Below are 18680 nucleotides of genomic sequence, written 5' to 3' on the forward strand. Positions count from 1 at the left end.
CATTTAGTGCCCCCTCCCTGTCGTAGGTGTATCTGACTATAGTCCACACTTATCGATGATTCTGAGATCGACACTTTCACCCAGAGTCATCGCACTTCTCTCCTACTGGCTGCCGAGCTCAGCGACGCATATCCAGCTAATCACAGACGACTACGTTGAAGCACGGCGTTGTCTACATTCTGCAATCGATTAGCTGTACTGAGAAGCTAGGGAAATGAAAGCTAACACGTGGAAATAGTAATCTGTCGTAATTTTCTTTTACTTCAGGGTAGTGTAGTGCCTTTTTTGAACCGTGCCTTGTCGACGGTGACTCTGTATCATTAGCTGAAGGCGACAATTTCCTCGCTGCTTATTAGTGAGCTGGTTTATCTGCCTTATCATGGCGGACAACGGAGACGAGGATTCTCAGTACAAAATTAAAGAGGGTGACTACGTTGTGTTGAAACGAGGAGATATCTATAAAGCTATGCAAATACAACCGAGGAAGTAAGTAAGAAACTGTTAAATATACGCATTTTAACGGGCCAAACATTTATTATAATTTGGCAAAAACTGGGTCCTAGCTAAACCGAAACTGACATCTCACTAGTGATAGATAATTAACTGTATTTTGAATTTAAGTGTTGATATTACATCACTAAGACCCCAGGCACAGACATAACATAGTGTATAAATAGTAGTGAACTTCCTATGAAAGCTAACAGTAGATATTGCCACGTTTGAACATGGGATGCTGCATTGAGACCATTGCTCTGATTGTTTTTTTTCTGTCTGATTTACTCACAGGAAGGTGATTTTCGAGAAACAGTGGTTCTTCCTGGATAATGCAGTTGATCATCTGTACAGCACCACATTTGAGATAATGTCCGGAGGGACCCTGCAGCCTAAGAAGCCCAAGGACACAGCGGGCTCAAACGGTGTGTAACCTGCTGCTTAAATCACACAGCATCCACGTTCATGTTTGGGTCATACAGCTGACTTATTTGATGCATCCAATGGCATTTTCATATCTGATGAACATGTAATTTCCAGACTGTATATGAACGAGTTGAAAGACCACTGCCAACCTGTTACTGTTAACAGGTTACTTCACTTTAAATAATATCTTGTGTGTTCTTCCCAGGTGCAAAGGAGGCAGGCACAGACAACAGAAACATTGTAGATGATGGAAAATCACAGAAACTGACAAGGGATGACATTGAGACGCTCAAAGAGCAAGGTCTGAAGGGTCAGGTACATCAGTAACCTTGAAACTACATACATAAATGGAGAGTATCAAAGTACTGCCAGGTATTGTGTCTGTTCATGAAACAAAAATGCTGGCAGTATCCCCTGTTGTTTTATTATTGTCAGATTCCATGAAAAGACCAAAACCAACAATGAATAGATCCCACGAGACAAGTGTTGTCTGATATAACAAAAAAAAAATCTATACAATCTGCAGCTGAAAATAGACCCTAACGAACGCTCTGTTTAGTCCTGGTTGAGCAATGTTTGCTAAAACCTGGACCTTTTCTGTTTCAGGTAAATTTTAGACACGTATAACCTATTGTTAAAGATTTACATCTCGCAGGAATGCCACAAGAAATCAAAAAGTATTTAGAGATGGCCCAACACATTGTTGGTTTTTGTCTTGTCGTAGGAACCTTATCTTTTAAATGAATGGATAAAATGATGATGTATAACAGAGGAGAGTCTAGAGACGATATGTGTTTGTGCTCCACAGGAAATCATTCAGCAGCTTATAGAGAACAGCGCCACATTCAGAGATAAGACTGAGTATGCCCAGGATAAGTACATCAAGAAGAAAAAGAAGAAGTGAGTCACTTCTAATTATACAACCACAATGTGTTATAGACTAAAGATAACGTAGAGTGCTGTAATTAGTGTTATCAGTTGTTCCCATCTTGTGCTTTCTCAGGTATGAAAATACTGTGACGATTCTAAAACCGTCGTGTCGAATCCTGGCGATGATGTACCATGGCCGGGAACCAGGGAAGATCTGGTGAGTCAGCACATGGATTAACAGAATGTGCGAAAGTTGTCTTTTAATGAGCAGAGAGAGACAAATGTATGATGTGGATGTCTCTGTTTGATGCAGCCACCTGCGGTATGACACACTTGCGCAGATGTTGACTCTGGCAAACATCCACGCTGGCAGCAAAGTTTTGGTGTTTGACACCTGTGCTGGTCTCGTGCTGGGAGCTGTCATGGAAAGAATGGGAGGTACGTTAGTCCTATTAACTTTTCTGCTGTTTGTATTGTATTTTATTTGGCTAAAGGATTTGAGCTATTTTTATCCAAAGAATCTACATAATCGTGCTACCAAAGTCTTGTCTTTGTCCTCTGCATAATTACCCTCTCTTTCCTCCTCATTCAGGCTATGGCTCAGTGATCCAAATGTACCCAGGAGGCGGGCCTGTACGGGCGGGTGTGGAGAGCTTTGGCTTCCCTGCACATTTTCACGATATGCTGCATGAGTTTCCCATCTGCCATGTCAACCCTCTGCTGGCAGGCACTCTGGACACCACGGCCAAAGACCCAAATGCTGGTACAACCTGCCTTTTTTTTTTTTTTTTTTTTTTAAATGAAAAAAAATCTCTCCAAGATGTTTAGAGGCTTGTTTTTACATGAAAAGGAGTACTGACGAGGTAGTGATGAAATGCCAAAGAAACATTTCCTTCTTACAACTGAACAGATGCTAAGATTTGCATGTGTTCCTCCGATAGCCATTTTATTTATGTATTGATATTAACAAAAACATAGACTAGATTAATCAGCTAATTCAGAAAATGAAACGGTAACTATTATGTGTATATGTATCTATTCTGTGGCACTTTACTGATGTAGTAACCTCTTCCAAAATTCCAGATGAAAAGCAGTCTAACAAGGCTGCAGAGGAGGAGCAAAACCAGCCTGAGGCAGAACAGCAGGGCAGTCCAGAGGAGCGGAGCATGGAAACCAACGCTGGCGATGACGCTGGCCAGGAGCAGGAGAAAAAAGAGAAGGAGAAACGCAAGGAAGCCAAAGTATGTCCAATATTTAGTAACCCCACTTTCAAAAATCTTCTCGTTTCCTTTTATAATTGTAATCAGCAGGAACTAGTCACTACGTGTGTAAAATCAGTGTTGAGTGGCAGACCAGCAATTAATGTTTCTTACACTTTTTTTTTTGGACAATCAGGGTATTACAAAGACACAAAGTTACACTTCTTGTTTGAAGGCAAGATCTGAAAGAGATAGTGGCCTGACTTTATGCTTTTTTTTGTTTTTGTAGGCTCAGGAAAAAAAGGTGAAGCTGGAGGAGAAACGGAAGAAGCTAGCAGCTGCTGCTGCCCTGCTGGAAAGCAGAAATGCAGACGGGTTTGTGTCAAGAGTTTTTGTTTTGTTATACTTGTTTTTTTTGGGGTTTTTTTGCCTGTTTCTCTGCACTGTTCTGCTTTTCTCAGCATCAGCTACTTTCTCTTTCACTTCTGTTTTACCAGTTCTGGATTGCTCCAAGTAGTCAACAACGGTAATTAAAATAGATCTACAGGGATGAAAAATGGATTCATAATAATTAAAGTAATGTAAAGTATGTCCATAAAAATCATGATAAATCATTTGCCTTGCTCTGAGCTCATTCACAGTGATTAACACACCCTCACAAGGTGAATGAGGTGATTGCGTTGCAGTTTCCTGTCATATAAAGTGAAGAACTTGCTTTATAGCCATTTCATGATTGATTGATGAAGTGTTGTGGCGCTGACATCCGAGTCAGAAGAACAAGTATTGATCTGGTTCGCCTATCGATTTACCTCTCCTCTAAATCATAGCAGCTATATCATAAACACTCCAACAGGGCACCATTTTCCAGACTGTCCTAAATCAGCCTCTTTTACTGACTCTCATTCAGCTTTATAGAAGATGAAATGAACGTCAACAATAGGAAGGCACTAAATCCTTAAGTTTTCCGGTAATAAGTCATATGCAGCACTGATGCTAAATTACGATATTGCCTACCTACACATTTCCAATAACAAAGTGTGCTGTTGACAGCGTATTTCATATCAGACAGGTTTGCTTGATCATCTTGTTTGTTTCTAATTGCAGGTTGGTTATTGCCAGTCGTTTCCACCCATGTCCCGTCCTAATGGGCCTGCTCAAATTCCTCTCCCCCTCCAGGCCTTTTGTAGTCTACTCTCAGTACAAAGAGGTAAGATCATCACGACCGGTGGCATGTAGAACTACACAACACTGTTGATATGCCTTACTGAGTGAAGATAATTCTCTATCTTAGAAGGATCACTCATTACCAGCCTGTGCGCACAGGTTTTTATTGCTTAGAGTTGCAGCGGGAAATGTCCTTATTTCATTACTGCAGCAGACTTCCCCGTCACTGCCAAGGAGTTACAATGCCTATCACGTTCCTGCGTTTATTACCTCTGTTGTGCTTATGTTGCTAAAAAGATCATACTGTGTGTGTGCGTGTCGGCATGTTGGCTCTGCAGTCCTCCTCCTTAATGCTGCTTTTTTTTTTCCATCTCGTCCCCCTCCATCTCTGCAGCCTCTTATCGAGTGCTACACAAAGCTCAGGGAACATGGTGGCACAGTCAACCTCAGACTCACAGACACCTGGCTTAGACATTATCAGGTAAACTCTTTGTACTTTTTGTCTCGTCTTGTTGTATTTAAAGCTGTTCTAATCAATATTCTTATATTAACAATGAATCAGCTGTGTGACTGTGTGTTGTAAAGGGTTAACTCAGTGATTCTCCTCAGTCTGATGGACTGTTTTAGCGTCTTTCAGCTCATTGCTTTGGTTTTAGTCAAAAACTTGTGAAACTGTTTAGTCTCAGTCGCGCCATTCTAATGAGCACTTTTTTTTTTTTAGATGTATCAGGAAGCAGTTCACAGCTAAAAGAAATCTCCAAAAACCCCACTTTACACTACTCCCCCAACAATGAATAGCAGCCAGACAAAACTAGCAACTTGCTGATAAACATAGCATCACATTTGGCTGCTTAGCTGCCAGACTCCCTCAGTGGAGTGTAACATAGAGCAGAAAGGAGAGTGAATATTGGACTTACAAGATGGTTCCAAACAAATGCTACGTGTACTAAATACTGAACAGGTACTACAGACACTAGGCCTTTTCTGTTGCCCTCAAATGGACAAAATATCAATTAATGCTGGTCTAATGCTAAATAGTGAATAGGACTAATCCTTTACTTAAAAAAAAAAAAAAAAAAAAAAAATTAGGTCTAGAGGTATAAATGACAATAATTATTCTTTAGCAATTAATGTGTTGACTTTTTATGTATTGTTTTGTTGATGAAATGTCAGAAAATAATGGAAAATACATATGACAATTTCCTGCAGTCTATGGTGACATTATCAAATTGATTGTTGTATCTAACCAAGATTCACTTTGCAATGGCAGAATATGCAAAAGCAGCAAACTGTCACATTTGATCAGTTGAAACCAGCTAATGTTTGGCTTTTTGTTTAATAAATTATTTGAATAAGTGAAGACTACCAGAATTGTTTCTGATTAATTTTTGCCGGTTCACTACTTGTTTTAGTGTAAAGTAAGCTTATCATCTTCTTCTAGGAGAAAAAAATCATTGTTGCAGTCCTCTCTGTATTAACTCAATGGTATTACACCTCAGGCCACATCTCAGATATTCTGCATTTGACAGGAGAGACTTGTACACACTGTTCCTAATCCATTATGACAGACTCTCCAGCATTTTCTTTTGGTCCTTCTTCAGAATCTTATAAGAAACAGCAACTGGATGAAAACAATGTTTTTGCATAATCAAAGAGTTCTTCCCCCTCAGGACCAACATGTTATTTCCCCGCAGCCCTTCCTGTGGAATTAATGTCTCCTATGTTGTGTCCCTAGGTGTTGCCTAACAGGACGCATCCTGTGCTACTTATGAGTGGGGGTGGCGGCTACCTCCTCTCAGGGACAACGGTTGCCATGGACCGCCCCAAACCTGCAGGCTCCCAGCGAGCGGAGGAACCAGCACCAAAGAGACTGAAACTGACGGACACTGAGGGATAAACAAATACTCAAGCATCACATCTTTTAAGGGCACGTTTCTAATGGCCTGTAGGGATTTTCCTCAAGCATTGACCTCCCTTTGTGCTGAACAGATTTGACACATCTGGAATAAGGGTGACAGAGTGTCTGGTTTGCATTCATCAGACCACTCTCTCCCGTCTTATGTATTCAGATCAGTGCAGCCGAAGGTGTAATGCTGAGGAGTAAGCCAGTTTAGGCTCTTGGAGCTCAGTGTATGTGCGTAAGGAACTGCTGAAATAATCTTTTGTGTGTTGAGAGTAAGTGACAGGTTTGTGTTTCATGCCTCGAGACGAGGTGTAAAAACAGTTTTTTTTTTCCAGTTAATGCTCTCCAGCTTCTAACTTTTTTTTTTTTTTTTTTTTTTTTTTTTTTTATCTTGTTATCCCTGCAGAAAGTGCCATTTGTCATATGATTCATTTGCTTGTGAAGTTTTACTGTGGGCTACTTCTGTATCTGCACAGAATTAAAAAGCAGTACTAAAGAGGCTGATGTGTGAACACTGTTTTTTTCCCCATCAAGAAATAATTTAAGAGATATTTGTTTGGTCCCAGAATAACTCCTTTAATTGAGTGCAGACTGAACAAACTCATGAACACATTTATTTTAATAATCTGTCTCAGATATTATTTCAATATTTTCTCTTTATATGTATAAACATTAAAACCATTCCCATGCTGATTAATTTGGTAACATCAAAATATCACAGATACAATGATAAACAAGTTGATATTTGTTTTTGGCAAGGCTTCAGGGTTTTTTTATGTCTTATTTTTTGTCTTTTTGTAACACTGAAAGCACACTAAATTGGCAGACATGAGAGAGGTAAGACAGCAGCTTTAATCCACTGATGGCTGATAGACAGTCTTGAAATGCTGTCATAGCTTATGCACTTTTGTCATGCAACTTGGCAGCGATTTTCTGCAACTCCATGTCCATCGCTGCAAGGTTTTCCAGCTCCTTCTCCTGCAAAATATACAGCATTCATACATCAGCAACTAAATAACATCATATTATCATTTTTTGTCGTGACACCAGAACAGTCTTTGTCTTTTACCATGTTTGGAATAGAAATAAATTGCCCTTGTTTTCCCAGGCTTGCTTCAAAGTTTTCATATGTTACAATATAAACTCTGAGTGGCTGTGTGCCCAATGTGAGACAATAAAATTCAGAAAGACATGCGCTGCTTTGTGAGTCTTCATTAAACAAGAGCTTCGGCCACAATTTTTAGCATCGAGAACTGGATACTGGAAGTTGTGTGCACAGTCTGAGTCCAGGGTTTCTGCATCTCAAACTTCCCCTTTGAAGGAAGGGTGGAGAAGTTGAGGACGAGGCTTAGTTACAGCAGTATTCGTGGAGTAGCAAACGAGCTGAAAACCGCGGAACGGAGTCCGTCTTTCTGGTGAGTAAATTCTGGGAATTACAAACCATGACTTTGCTGCTTATTACCTCTGCTAAGGAAGGTTATGTTTTCACCTGTGTCTGTTTGTTGGTTTGACAGCAGAATTGCTAAAAGTACTGAACCAATTTGCACCAAACATAGTGGAGGGATGGGACATGGGCCAGGGAAGAAGGTGTTGAAATCTATGACTTTGTACATATTGGTGCAGATCTCTCAGACGTGTAGGATTGTTTGGCCTTAGTGGAGGTAAGAGCTCTACTGAATTCAACTTGCTCAGAATATATTTAACACAAATTCATGCAAAAAAAAGGTATTTGTCAATTAGATTTTTCATGTTACGATTCTGACTCTTGATACATTTACTTGATCTATGAATTATGTTGTTATGAATGTTGAGCATTTAATTCATCATAGGGCGATAGTGTGAAAACTGCTATGATCAGCAGTTAAATTCTATTATCAGCAGTTTTTTTTTAATTTTTTTAATAATGCATCGAAAAGTGTCACAATTCGAATAACTGTTGCCAAGAACTGCGCTGCATCTGTTTCCTGTTCTTTGATAACTGAAACTACCACCACACATTCCATTATCACTTGAGCTGTAAAGCTGTAGATCTAATAAATCACCATCCCTCCTCCTCCCTGACTTGTTTTTTGTGCTTCAAAATATTTTATGTGACAAGATAAGGATGTATCCATGGGCTCTCTTTTTAACGGCCGTATTATGACTTTGATTGCTCTGGGAGGCTTTAATCATGAGATTCTTAGTCTGATTGCTGCAGCAGTCATGAATGCTGTTAAGTGCAAATAAAAAAAAGAGGACAAACAAGTCCTGCGAGGAAGAGCTGATCTGAGCAATGCAATGGTAGACTGTAAGTATGCCAGAGTTGGAGAATAAGTCACTGTATACTAGTTAGATTTTTTCCTTCATGTATTTGGGACATGCTCATGAGGGACAGTCCTTGATGTGCATTTGCACAGATGCATATTCACTGATGCTCTGTGGTTCTGAAGGCTAAATCCTGACATCTCCATGTAGACTAGAGATTTCCATAATGAGCGTGGCTGCTTTCTCCCCCAGTGAAACAGTGTGGTGGAGGTATGTGCTTCATGGATTTACTAGGTCAGCTGAATGCATGGTGGAAATTCTTTTACGGGAACGGCTGCAGAGTAAATGACTTTACATTATGAATCGTGGTCGATATATTATATGTATGAAACATGTAAATGTATTCTTAAGTATCTTTCAGGGTAGACTCTGACTTAAGTGTTTTTTAAGATGTTGTGCTTGAATCCTGTCTGCTACATAGTGCTGTTCATCAGTATCAGACATATGAGATTCTGTGTTGCACAGTAAATTACAGTCTGTACTGCAGAAAACAATGTATTTTCTAGACCTCAGTTCAGCAGTCTTGTTAGTGAACATGACAGCAAACACATCCTCACGTCAGTCATAAAGGTCATTTTCTTTTGCTGTTAGTGAGTGCAGTTTTTACCTCCTGCGGGGTGAGTGCTCTCTGGTGCGTGCTTCTCTTTGCCTCGTCTTGATTAGAATGGTTGGCCAGCTGGTTTATCTTATAGCTCAGCAACTTGGCTACTTCATCCATCTGAACACATTAAAGGCAAAACCAAAACATGTCTGAGCTGTACAATGTAAGACAATGCAAAGAACTACCACTTATATTGTTTCTTTTTCGTATATACACATGATAAATTAATTGACGTCATCATGCCCACCTTGTCTGAGGTTGTAGCGTGTTCATCTGAATCCCTTTTAAACCAGGCAGGATGGTAGTAGCCTCTGAAGATCCAGGGATTGCGCTTCTCTGCCAGATACCTGAAAAACAGTTGCAATTAGATGTATTCTTCATGTCAGCACATGGACCCCGCTTAAGGGATTCATTAATTTTGCTGTGTAAAATGTTGTTTTGATCTGCAGTGATTTGCCTGGTGCTCTGCAGTGTTTTGTGCTCCAGGGTGCAAAATACACATATGTACAATTTAATAGTAGAAGTTATTAGATGTGATGAAAGACAGGAGTACCTAAGAGCTTCGTCCCTGTCCTTTGCAGCTTCCTCATATTCCTCTGAATCACCCTTCTGTTCTTCCTCTTCTTCTGATGAGCCTCCGCCACGTTTGTGAAGTTTCTTTTTATGGTGGTATCGGTGTGTTGGTTTCCATATACGCTTTTCTATTTCTCCCTCTTCTTTTCCGTGTCTTTTGTCAAAGCCCCAGTACTCCTGACTGCGATCCCCGTCAGCCTCTTCTTGCTTTTCCTCTGAGAGCTCCTCATCCCGCTTGTGTCTCCTCTGGTGGTACCTGCCGGGTCTCCAGTCCCTCTTTTCTCGTCCAGTGTCAAAGTCCCAGGACTCCTGGCTGCGTTCTTCATCCGGCTCTTCCCTGCCTTCTTCTGAGAGCTCCTCATCACGCTTATGTCTCCTCTGGTGGTACCTGCCGGGCCTCCAGTCCCTCTTTTCTCTTCCACTGTCAAAGTCCCAGGACTCCTGGCTGCGTTCTTCATCGGGCTCTTCCCTGCCTTCTTCTGAGAGCTCTTCATCACGCTTATGTCTCCTCTGGTGGTACCTGCCGGGCCTCCAGTCCCTCTTGTCTCTTTCGTCGTCAAGACCCCAAGATTCCTGGCTGCGATCCTCAGCTTCCTCCTCGGATGGCTCATCACCACGTTTGTGGAGCTTTTTCTTGTGGTGGTAGCGATGTGTGGGTTTCCATATGCGCTTGTATCTCTCCTCACCCTCATTCCCATGCCTTTTGTCTACATCCCAGGCCTCTTGGCTACGTTCTTCCTCTGGCTCGTCCCTCTCTTCTCCTTCCTCATCACGCTTGTGTTTTCTTTGGTGGTATCTTCCAGGCCTCCAGTTCCTCTTCTCTCTATCTTCACCTTCTTCTTCTTCTTCTGATCTCTTTTCTTCTAACCCCCAACTCTCCTGGCTGCGCTCGTTGTCCTCTTCCTCACCCCGTTTGTGTTTCTTCTGGTGGTATCTTCCAGGCCTCCAGCTGTTCCTCTTATCTCGCTCTTCTTCCTCTTCGTTCTCATGTCTCTTCTCCCTCTCGTCATCCAGACTCCAGGATTCTTGGCTTCGCTCGTCCTCTGGATTTTCTCTCTTCTCCTCAACAGATTTCAGGAGAGCCTCAATGTCTTTCACATCTGTTGCCTTTGCCTCAGTAGTTCCAGGATGACCTTTGACCATCTCTTCATGAGTTGCTATGCCCTCTCCACTTTTCTTGTCCAGTGGGGCATGTTTAACCCCTATGACAGAGCAAAAGGAAGATCAAAAGAGGTATAAAGATCCACATAGCATAGCTCTTGGGGACAAGTTATGATGGATTTGCCATTTGACTTCAACCTGGAAAAATTAATTATGACTTGATCATAACCAGTTTTGCATTTATGTTAAATTTACAGCCTGCACCGTGGAGGATAAAGATAATGCTGAGTATATTTTCTGGAATGGAGAAGTGGCGAAAACCGTGAACATGCTGTTCTGTCACCAGCTGGTTAGCAAGATATACAGTGCAATTTATTTGTTTGAATTTATCAGGTCCTCAGTGTCTCAGCAGCCTAACAGTTAAAGAGCAGCAATCTCCTTAAATATACAGTCTACATACACATGAGACTGTTTTAATGATTTATGCTGAATGAGCATGAAAAATAACAGTAACCCATGCGCTACAAACCTGCTTGGAGAATGTCTTTGCATTCCTGATCCAGCTGGGAGTCCGGTTTGGAGAGAGCTTTGGACAGGACTTCAACCAAACATCTAGTTATCTGCAAAAAAAACATAAATTAAATATGTAGTTCTATGCTCTTATCCAGACTTAATTATTTTTTCTTTTCTTTTTATTTTGGTTCCATAGATAGTTCTGGTTATTATCATAATTATCAAATTGCGTTAGAAAAGCATACCACGTCTTCTCTCTGTCCTTCTTTTCCCACTGGAAGCGCTAGATTTTCTGCATTAGAAAAAAATGAAATAAAATTGAAGTTCAATGTGGAATTGAAACAGTTTTGCAGGCAATAAAGTAGAGGCGTCGTCGCTGTCGCTGACTGTGGTCCTGAACTGATCTCACTAACTTGCAGCGTAGCGCTCTGCGAGAAGAAAACCCGGCGCTCTTTCACCTACCTGTCAACAGAGCCGCAGCCGCAGCGAGAACAAAAATAAGTCTCATCTTGGCTCGATGAGGGTAAATCCCAACAAAGTGTGGAAAAGCACCAACTCCCGTCCCGTCCCCTTCGCGGTGGCAGGAGAGAGCTGCGCTGACTGGGCGCCTGCTGCTCTGAGGGCTGGAGCGGAGGAGCGCCTCAAATAAGGAGAGGAGTGGGCTGGAGGAGCGTGGGAGGAACGCTTTAGGCTCCGTTAGTGTCATGACTCATTAGACCTGCAAAGGAGAGTGACCTGAGTGAAATTCGATGCACGCATAAAGTCGGCATTTTGTGAAAAGCTAATTAGTAATCTAGTTAGTGCCACGGTTCCTTCAGGTGATAGTTTTAACGGGTTTAAGAGACGCTGGAATTAGAGCTCACGAGGCGTGTTTGTTTTAAATGTCACGAGATGCCTGAGGGCAGACCCGCACAGGGGTGGACACAACATCACGAAGATTTCCCGCACTCTTATGCAACCTGATACTAGAGCCCTGCAACCTTACTTTGGGATAATTGATAATGTTATTTTTTGTGTCAGAAGCTGATTCAGCTCAGCCTCTGTTTGTGCTGCTGCTGTTGTTATCCATTATATTTGAAGTTGCTCCTTCCCCTCTTTACTGCAGGTCTGTTGTTGCTGTTGAATTGCATTAAGTTGCAGACATATTCATGATATTGTGCCCCGTTGTTCATTTCTTTTCTTTGTGTTTCAGAGCAGGCTTACCACAGTCTCCTGTGGTTATGCAATACCTCCTTGTTTTCAACTGCAATGTTGCCCTCCATTTTATGTTGCCTTTAAATGATCAAATGTGGACTAATGTACCATGTATTAAACAAAGTAAAAAAAAAAAAACCAGACATGTACAGCCAAAGAGTCTGACAAACCCTGAGTGAGAATTTAGCCCAAGTGACTCCTCAGTAATTCATTCAGCCTTCAGCACATCCCGTACATTTTCCCATGGGAACTGGGTGAGCTTCAGCACCGTTAGAGGAAACTAGTTAATGGAGACTTGGATCGATATCTGTTGTGGTTAACACATAAGTGACATGGATGTATTAGAAGAGTATCTTTCTGCTGTTACTGTCAGGTACATTCAGTGAAGGAATGATATTACTAGTTGTGGATACAGTGCTGCTCTGATCAGGAGGATTATGTGTCTGGTAATTCCTTCAAAAACACAGCGGCAGAGAAACATTAAAAATGTATCTGTTTGTATATGTGGATGGCAGTAATCTTATCTTCACTTCAAACTTCTTTTGACTCCAGAATTTCTATGAAACTTGGCATTGCATGAACAGTATCTGAATGAGTAACTGCTGCTGTCTTCATAACAAACCCTGGATTGGGATGAGCTGACATGTGCAGCGACAGAGCTCAAACGTAGTAGGCTCAGCTCAGCGTGGCTCAGAACATTCAAACTGACATCTACTGGCATCTTCTTTTTGGCACTTTGAATGAATTTTTCTTCTTGCCTCCTTGTACAGCAATTTGCTCTTCTCCAGTGCATATACTCTTTCATTCAGACACAAGAAAAACAAGTCAGAAAGTGTGTTTGAGTTACGAGAATAGGATACTATAAATGTAAAATAACTCACAGTCTCATCCACATATATGGTCCTCTGAAGATGCTTAAAAATGCATTTTTACATGGGATGTTTACACAACAAGCACTGACCTTAATATATGGCCAAGTGCATTCAAATTCAATCATGTCTAGGAAACTATAAGCCCAGAAACTGCAACAGCTGCAAGCAAAATGCGTATATCCTGCTCCATGATTCTGCTCTCTCCTCTGTGCCTCTCATGCCTACATGACTGGTTACAACATCTATCTTTGTTACTGCAGACAGCCTCCACTGTGGTAACTGAAATAATTACTGGTTAGAGCATAAAACAATAATGTCAGGCAGGGAATTGTACATCCAAGCAATACGCACTGATCCAAAGCAGCCAGTGAACCTAATCTTTTGTGTGTATGATAGTAGGACAACTTTCATTTTCACGTGCATTGTGTACAGTGAGCAGCATCAGCAACATCAGTAGCAGCAGGGTAGCACTGCTCTGCAGTTTCCTCTACATTCCCGGGGGAGGGAGTCAAGTCTGTGACTGAGGCTCACTATTCCACTGTGAGCTATCCAGCCACTGGATATCAAAGGCACTGAACCACTAAATTATACAAGTCCCTTGCTCTGAACAATGTGTGTGTGTGTGTGTGTGTATGTGTGTGTGTGTGTGTGTGTGTGTGTGTGTGTGCGTGTGTGTATGTGTGTGTGTGTTTGTGTGTGTGTGTTTGTGTGTGTGTGTGTGTGTGTGTGTATACGCACTCACATGTGATGCTGTGTATGTGTTTTTGTGGCCTTTACTGTTATTGCTCCAGGCCTCATTAATATTTTATTGAGCCATGAAGACATAGGAACTTACAGGCAGAGAAGGGCGGATTTAAGAGGGGAAGCTCAGTTTGTGCAGACAGGCTCTGAAAACACGACTCAGATCAGTCTCTCTCTGCAACACCACCGCCCCTTTCATCACGACCATTTACATGCATGAACAAAAAGGCTCACGATGAGCACAATACAGTGTGCTGCATGAAAGCCTCGGCGGGGCTTTGATCTGCGGTGGGGATGAGCTTTATATTTGGCTCAAAACTACTGAGAGACTTTGATGATATTCTAAAAACAAAAGGGGAGTGATTCGATGGTCATCTGTGGTCAAATGCACTTACTTTTGCTAATGTCTGTCTTGTTAATGTATCATTATTGTCTGACATTTTGTAATTTTCTTTTGAGGAGCCACTTATTCTTGGTCTTTTAGCACAGTCTGATGTAAGAGGTTCTCATTAATTAGCAAACATCTGTCCATCTCTAACTTGAAATATGATATAAATTAATTTAACAATAATACTGACAGCACATTTACCAAGAATTATTAACACAGGCTTTAATGACTTAAAAACTTCACAGGAAACAAAGTCATTTAACCCTTTGCCTACTAACCAATTAAGATGTTGAACATGGTAAACATTACCCCTGCTAAAGCTCAGCATGTTAGCACTGCCAAGGTAAATGTGTTAGCATTCTGACCATTAGCATTTAGCTCAATACACAGTTGTACTTAAGTATCTGCTAGCAGATTCTTAGTTTTGTTGACACAGGCAGGGCATTAAGATTAGGTTATAAAGCAGGACACACTGGGTCTAGTACCATAGTATCATGTCAGATGATATGCTTTAGTGCATCATATTCCCAAATAAATTTTCAATTAAAATAATGAAAAGCAGGGAGTAGCCCAGTAGCTCACCTGGTAGAGCGTGTACCACGTGTCATGGGTTTGAACCCAGCCCAGGGTCTTTGCTCTATGTCACAGCTGCTCTCTGAGAAAAAGTTAGCAGAAGTTAGCGGTTAGCGAAAAGTAGCTGACACATAACTTGGAGGTCTTGAACCCTGAGGCAGTTTCCTTCTCTTGCTATTCATAGCTGTCGGCCAGCCAATAAACACTGAGGGAGACTCAGACATAACGCAGCTCAAGTAATGGTGAAAAATAAAGGAGGATACACTGCAAAGAATATGATGTGAAGTGTGGCTCCAGATGTATAATGCAGGTGTCATTACAAAGCTGCTTGGCTGTTTATTCATTAATCAAACAGGATGACAGAGGGATTGTATTGGTATCTTTTACATAATCTGTCTGCGTTGCCAGACTCTGTATCCCAAACTGTAATGCTATTAGCATCACTATTGTAGTAGCAGGGTGATTTCTCAATACAGCACTCAATTGGACCCAAAGGGCCTGTGCAAGACTGAAAAGGCCTGTAAAGAGCATTCAGCTCTGATTTATTGTGTAATACAGGATTTGAATTGTCCTAATTACCCGACACACAGATGAAGGTTAATCATAATATGTAATGCTTAAGAGTTCCTTTATGAATCCTTTAGCTCCCATCACTTCTATCTGTTTTGAAATAAAATAGGGTGCGACTCCACAATCAAATATCCGAAACAGAACCTGAAGTGACTCATGAAAAATAACACTGAAAGTCCATACTTGAAGAACTGCACACTTGAGTTATTCTGCCATCACCCATGAGTATTTCTTTTTATGACTTCTGGCTTTGTTTTAGTAAAATTGCTTCATTTCAGTTAAGTGAAGAAAGGTGAAGATCCTAATGAGGTCTTTGGGGAGGAAAGGATGATGAGTACAACTGAGCAAGGGTCAATGTAAATAAATTATGAATGGGGCAGAGCAGGCCCATCTTTATGAATATTTTGACAGCTCTAAAAGTATATTGTTCTCAGAAGAATAATGACCATTAAGCCGGTTGCACTAGCTGCAGAGGAGAGTGTGTTGCGGTACTTACTGCACTCCTAGCTACTTCAAAACTACACCTCTTATGGGTGTGGCAATAGTGCAGTGGAAATACATGATATGTTTCCAGTAAAGATGCATGTTTTGGTCAAGGGTCACGATTATGATTAAATGATGATTTTACTCAATTTCCTGTACTTCTGTGATGGCTTCATATGCGGAATAAAATCAATTCCACACTTGCGCAACATTTTGACGGCCCATGTCTGAGTCATGGAGGATGTCAAAACCCATACATCCAGCCAGAATGCCCGGGGCTCATCTGCTGAAGGATGTAACACCAGCAGCACTTCCAATTCTGCAGGACCAGCTGATTTTTAATGTGGTTTACTGAAAATTGCAAATGAAAGTCACAGTGTTATGGATGATGCAATGTCAACACTGGTCAGCACAGTTATCAAATATATCTCAATCCCAAGCCCAGAGAAGAGTTTGAGTGCCGATCACTCGGTTGTGGCTCTTACTGAAGGAAACATACAAATATTCAAAGGGGTGTGGTTTAACACCTTTATCAATCTCTGTGCAGCATAGTCGTAATTCTATGTTTTCTTTTATTTATTTATCTATTTGCAATTTTAAGATCCTATTAAGATTTACTTTATTAATGTGTTAAGATATTCATGAAAAGTGTTGTCTTCGTATAATGCAAAACCATCATTATACATCTGCAATCTGACATCAATGATGATTTTGGCTAAGAACGCTTTGGATTCTGGGAAATCTTCTCTTGAAGTATGACTGAGAACTGAAACTATTTTCACTTCTGTTTCAGCTGTTATTTATAAAAGCTTTCACTGTCGTTGTAATATACTTGTTTTTGTATACAATGAGCTACAATGAAGCTGCTTTAGTATAGTACCATAACCATACATTAAAGGTCTGTCAGAGAACGTCTCATATTAAACAAGTATAATACATCGAAATAACTCAAACTTGTAATTGAGCTAAAGGTGATTTACTGTCCACTCATATAGGCAAGTTTCTTCTTTTTTTTCTATGACTGTAAATTACATATTGAAGATAAAGCTGGCTGTACATTTTATTCTTATAAAGGCTTATTAGGTGCCCAGTGAAAAAGAATAAATCCCTGTTTTTCTGCTTTTTGCGATTCCGCCCTCTATTAAATCCTCTGAAAACAGGGTTTTACATCTAAAGTATTTCTAGTTACTGAGTGATTTAAACTGCTTCATAAGATCTTTGTGGGTGTTTGGTCAGAACATCACATTTTGATTCAAAAGTATCTGAACTCTTGATTTGTGCATGGAAATACAGTGGTAAGAAAGAGTAAGATTTTTCTTTGTTCATCCAATGTGGAAAACTCAGCCGGGACATTCTAGCTTATAGATGACACGGTTTTCCAGTTAATTAGATGATTAATGGCACTTGCCTTCTGGGATGTAAAATCCATAAATGTCTTGGTCTGTATTACATTTGTGTTGTGGTTAGAGTGGTTGCAATATAGGACCCCTTGGGTTGAAGATGGCTGTTTAGCCTTTAAATCCACCTCCACCCCCATCATAGGAGGACAACTTTATTTACATCTCATTATCTATGGACTGGTATATTAAATAGTTTGGGAGCATTTCTTCATAGTAAAGTTTGTCTGTCCAGGTGTTTGGCTTTAGTGTTTGCCTTCTGTAGGGTTGTGTTTTTATACCTCTATTTCCTGACAGCATGACATCATTTCCTTCTATTCGGAGTCAGACTTCTCTTCCTGGTCACAAATTTTCTGCACTTGTTGGAACTGGCACATTCTCTTTGAGCCACTTGAGGCGGAAGCTTTCTCTCTTTTGGAGTGGCCCAATCAGAGCCTAGACCTTAATCCAGTAGAGATGCTATGAAATGACCTCAGAGAGTCGTTCACACCAGACATCCTAAGAATATGACTGAGCTGAAGCAGTTCTATAACAACCAGCTCTGATAAGCAGCTACTAGGAGAGCTTGTGTGAGGTTATTGGTGCCAAAGCAGGTTCGACTTGTTATTAAATCCAATGGTCCCACCAGCACGTTGAATGTTTAATGGCTGTATTCAATAAAGACACAAAAGACTACAACTGTGTGATATTACTTCACTTCAGATCAGATCAGATTCTGATTTTATGACCAACTGATGCAGAAAACCAGGTCAATCCAAAGGGATCGCACAATTTTTATTGCCACTGTTCCTCTCTTTTGCTCAACTGAGCCCCACCCACTCTAAACCAGTGAGAAAGGTAAGGACAAAAACAATAACACAGAGATCTCTGATGTGAAAAACAACTAAAACTTGGGGAGAGTTTGGCAGAAAATGATGGGTTCATGTAGGACATGATTGTTTGCACAGAAGTAGGAAGTTAATTGAGGAAATACGTAGTACTACGATGCATCTATGGTAATCATTTTTAAATAAGGCTCTGTCACTTTGTCTTAATCTGGGAGAAGTAATGTTTCTATAACTACTAAAATATTTAAAACTAGTTTAGTAGTATAGTATAAATCTCATGTTCACAGTAAGGATTTTTAGACACAGAACTTCTCTTATCTAAAACATTGTTGCTTGCATTGTTTCAGCTCATCATTCATATTTAATCACCCTAAACATAACAAAAGATTGGTGGCCGCACATCTGAAGATGTTTACAGACCTTTTGTACCGAACCTCTGGAGTGAATGAAAATTTAATGGCCCAGTGTTGCTGCATATGCTTTTTCTCT

General features: G+C 40.7%; 3 protein-coding genes across 3 annotated transcripts in view; 2 read left to right on the plus strand and 1 right to left on the minus strand.

Annotated features, from left to right (window-relative positions):
* Positions 1-186: 186 nt before the first annotated feature.
* Positions 187-7246, plus strand: trmt6 (tRNA methyltransferase 6 non-catalytic subunit). Its single transcript, XM_023430094.2, has 12 exons — positions 187-486; positions 787-917; positions 1124-1233; positions 1727-1818; positions 1922-2005; positions 2102-2226; positions 2381-2551; positions 2872-3029; positions 3277-3362; positions 4092-4194; positions 4546-4632; positions 5887-7246. Exons 1-12 carry the CDS (start codon positions 380-382, stop codon positions 6046-6048), a joined length of 1416 nt encoding a protein of 471 aa, XP_023285862.1. The 5' UTR covers positions 187-379; the 3' UTR covers positions 6049-7246.
* On the minus strand, positions 6647-11814 carry chgb (chromogranin B). The gene is made up of 7 exons (XM_023430090.2): positions 11609-11814; positions 11392-11438; positions 11163-11253; positions 9513-10734; positions 9207-9306; positions 8966-9076; positions 6647-7032 (listed from the first exon to the last, which is right to left on the minus strand). Exons 1-7 carry the CDS (start codon positions 11652-11654, stop codon positions 6952-6954), a joined length of 1698 nt encoding a protein of 565 aa, XP_023285858.2. The 5' UTR covers positions 11655-11814; the 3' UTR covers positions 6647-6951.
* The window catches only part of LOC111672620 (solute carrier family 23 member 1-like), a 20726-nt gene continuing 9373 nt past the window's right edge, over positions 7328-18680 (plus strand). Inside the window, exon 1 of the mRNA XM_023430092.2 lies at positions 7328-7469. The gene's annotated coding sequence lies outside the window, so the exon portion shown is untranslated. The remainder of the gene's footprint in view (positions 7470-18680) is intronic.

Source organism: Seriola lalandi, unplaced genomic scaffold, assembly GCF_002814215.2.
Source record: "Seriola lalandi dorsalis isolate HSWRI2012SDOR001 ecotype SW California unplaced genomic scaffold, Sedor1 jcf7180002054901, whole genome shotgun sequence".
Classification (NCBI taxonomy): domain Eukaryota; kingdom Metazoa; phylum Chordata; class Actinopteri; order Carangiformes; family Carangidae; genus Seriola; species Seriola lalandi.